Here is a 2,440-nt window from a genome sequence, read left to right as displayed (position 1 = left end):
ACCTAAGATGTTTTTTGTGAAATCACTGTAATAGTATGCATATTAATTGATAAATGTATTGTTCGCGTCGTGTTACTTTTGAAATCAGGTCATTAATAATTTAAAACATTAAAAAGAATACATACAAAAACAAAAGAAGTCATAGTGTTATTAATTTGTATGGTATCATATGATAATCTATTGATACAAAAACCAAGTGCAAATCGATATCCGACGAGACTTATAGATTTGTAGATAGCATTGTATATATGATTTTAAAATAGATTTTTAAAAAACGTGCATCATAATGGCGGATAAGTTATTATATACATGTAAATTTGAACCAACCTTCTACTGCAGATTTCATTCTAAGGAAACATATCAGCTTTATTGCAAGGATTGTCATGATTTTGTTTGTTTCGAGTGCTTAGGAGAGTTTCACGAAAAACATTTTCTTTGTCGATTACAAGATTACAATACCGAAGAGGATATACGCAATCAAATCGGTATTTTATTTTCTGAAAAGGATAATTGTATAAAATATATCGACGAGTTTAGTGACATTATCGATAAACATTGGAGACAGTTAACGATAGATGAAGGTATAATAGAACAACAAATTAAGACAAATGCAGAACAAATGAGGGAACAAATCATTTTGCATGAGAAAAGTCTTTTATCAGAACTTTATACTATATTCAAAAAATTCAAGATATCGTCACAGGAATTAACAACGCGTGTCGAAAATTTGCAATCTGACGTCAATAAATTTGATGTGGATAAACTTTCTGAATATAAACTCGAGGAAATGATTAATGTTCTTTCTGAATTTAAAGCATGCACTCTTGCTTGTGACAACATAAAAAAGTATCAGAAGCCAAATTTCAACACGGACGTGAAATGTGGAAATGATATAACCGAGGTTAAAATTGGCATCACCGAATCAATGAAATTTTCCCCAAAGAAACATTTTTCTGTTTCGACACAAACAGAGGATTCCATTGATGTTGACACAGAAGATGAGTGGTTTGATGCAGAAGACGACGTGGATGAAGATTCAATAGAAAGATCATCTGACGAAATAAAAGATCACAACTCGTTACAAATTTGTAAACTTAACAAAGAAATAGGACGCATTAAGAAAATATGTCCTATATCTCAAACTGATGCTTGGATTCTTGCTGACCGCCAATTGCACAAGATGGTTAATCAATCTATAGAAGACACGGTATATGCAGACGATGCTGATGACATTGCTGTTTTAAAGAAAGGATGTGTTTTGATTCTGAGAAATAACAGTAAAGTCATAATGAAACTCCTTAAAAACAAACGACTAGCAAGATTTGCCAACATAGGAAATTCTCACGATAAGGATATGATACCGTATTGCTTCTGTAATTCAAAAGACGACTTATTGACAGTTTATCTAATATCGACATCAAAAGATCAACGGAGAGGTTATACCAATCGTATTTTACAAATGAACAAAGAAGGCATTTTGATCGCAGAATTTGATTTCTATACGTTAAATATGAACGAGCCATGTTTTATCATGCAAAACGATGATTCAAATGTGTGCGTTTTATATAAAAAATTGTCGTACAAAAATAATAACTTGCATTATATTAATGTTTTAAAAGCAGTCAATGATAAATGTGAAAGTATAAAATCATTTTATGGAATATTTGGATATCAACCATCTTTTCATTTTGAATGTCACGGAATATGTACAAACAATAATAATGTATTTGTATCCGACATTCGACATCATAGTGTTTATGTTCTGGACAAAGACTTAGAATATAAAGAATGTATAGCTGATGCCATAAACGGACTAGATAAACCAACAGCTATTGGGATTTTTAATGATCGTTTATGGATAGTAGATGGAAATCAAATTAGTATGCTTGATTTGAAAAATAAATATGGATAACAGTTGCAATAATGACTTATTGAAATTCCTTTAAGAACATGTTAACAAATGGAAAGAACTGAAAGTTTGAATGTCAAACTTATTTGAGCATACAAGAAAAAGACTACACTCACTAAGAATTTTCGTTTAAAAATCATGTTTTTGAACACTTTGAATAAATACCTGCCGTGTAGGATACTACTTTTTCCTGATGTACGTTCTATCTCGTCAAGAAATATGACACAGATGATAGTTACTAACAATGGCTAACAAAGGTTTTATATATTACTTTTTAATAAGGGTTTTACCCATTATTATACATGTCCTTAGTCAGTCAAATGCAATATTTTTTTTTTTATTTTTTAAGACCAGTCAGATGAAACTACATAAATGAGATTCATAATCTCACATTCAAGTGTATACTTTCAGTTTAAGTCACTTGAATACGAGTGTGTAAAAGTCAAATCACAAAAATACTGAACTACGATGAAATTCAAAACGGAAAGTCCCTACTTAAATGGCAAAATCAAAAGCTCAAACACATCAAAC

The 2,440-nt window shown here is 30.6% G+C and overlaps 1 protein-coding gene across 1 annotated transcript; it reads left to right on the top strand.

The window, feature by feature from the left end:
• Positions 1-286: 286 nt before the first annotated feature.
• LOC139484061 (uncharacterized) lies at positions 287-1,912 on the top strand. The gene has a single exon (XM_071267783.1). The coding sequence runs from the start codon at positions 287-289 to the stop codon at positions 1,910-1,912; it is 1,626 nt and encodes a 541-aa protein (XP_071123884.1).
• Positions 1,913-2,440: the final 528 nt, after the last annotated feature.

This window comes from Mytilus edulis, chromosome 8, assembly GCF_963676685.1.
Source record: "Mytilus edulis chromosome 8, xbMytEdul2.2, whole genome shotgun sequence".
In the NCBI taxonomy this organism is placed as follows: domain Eukaryota; kingdom Metazoa; phylum Mollusca; class Bivalvia; order Mytilida; family Mytilidae; genus Mytilus; species Mytilus edulis.
The sequence above is the reverse complement of the archived record's forward strand: the minus strand, read 5'-3'. Positions and strand labels throughout refer to the sequence as shown.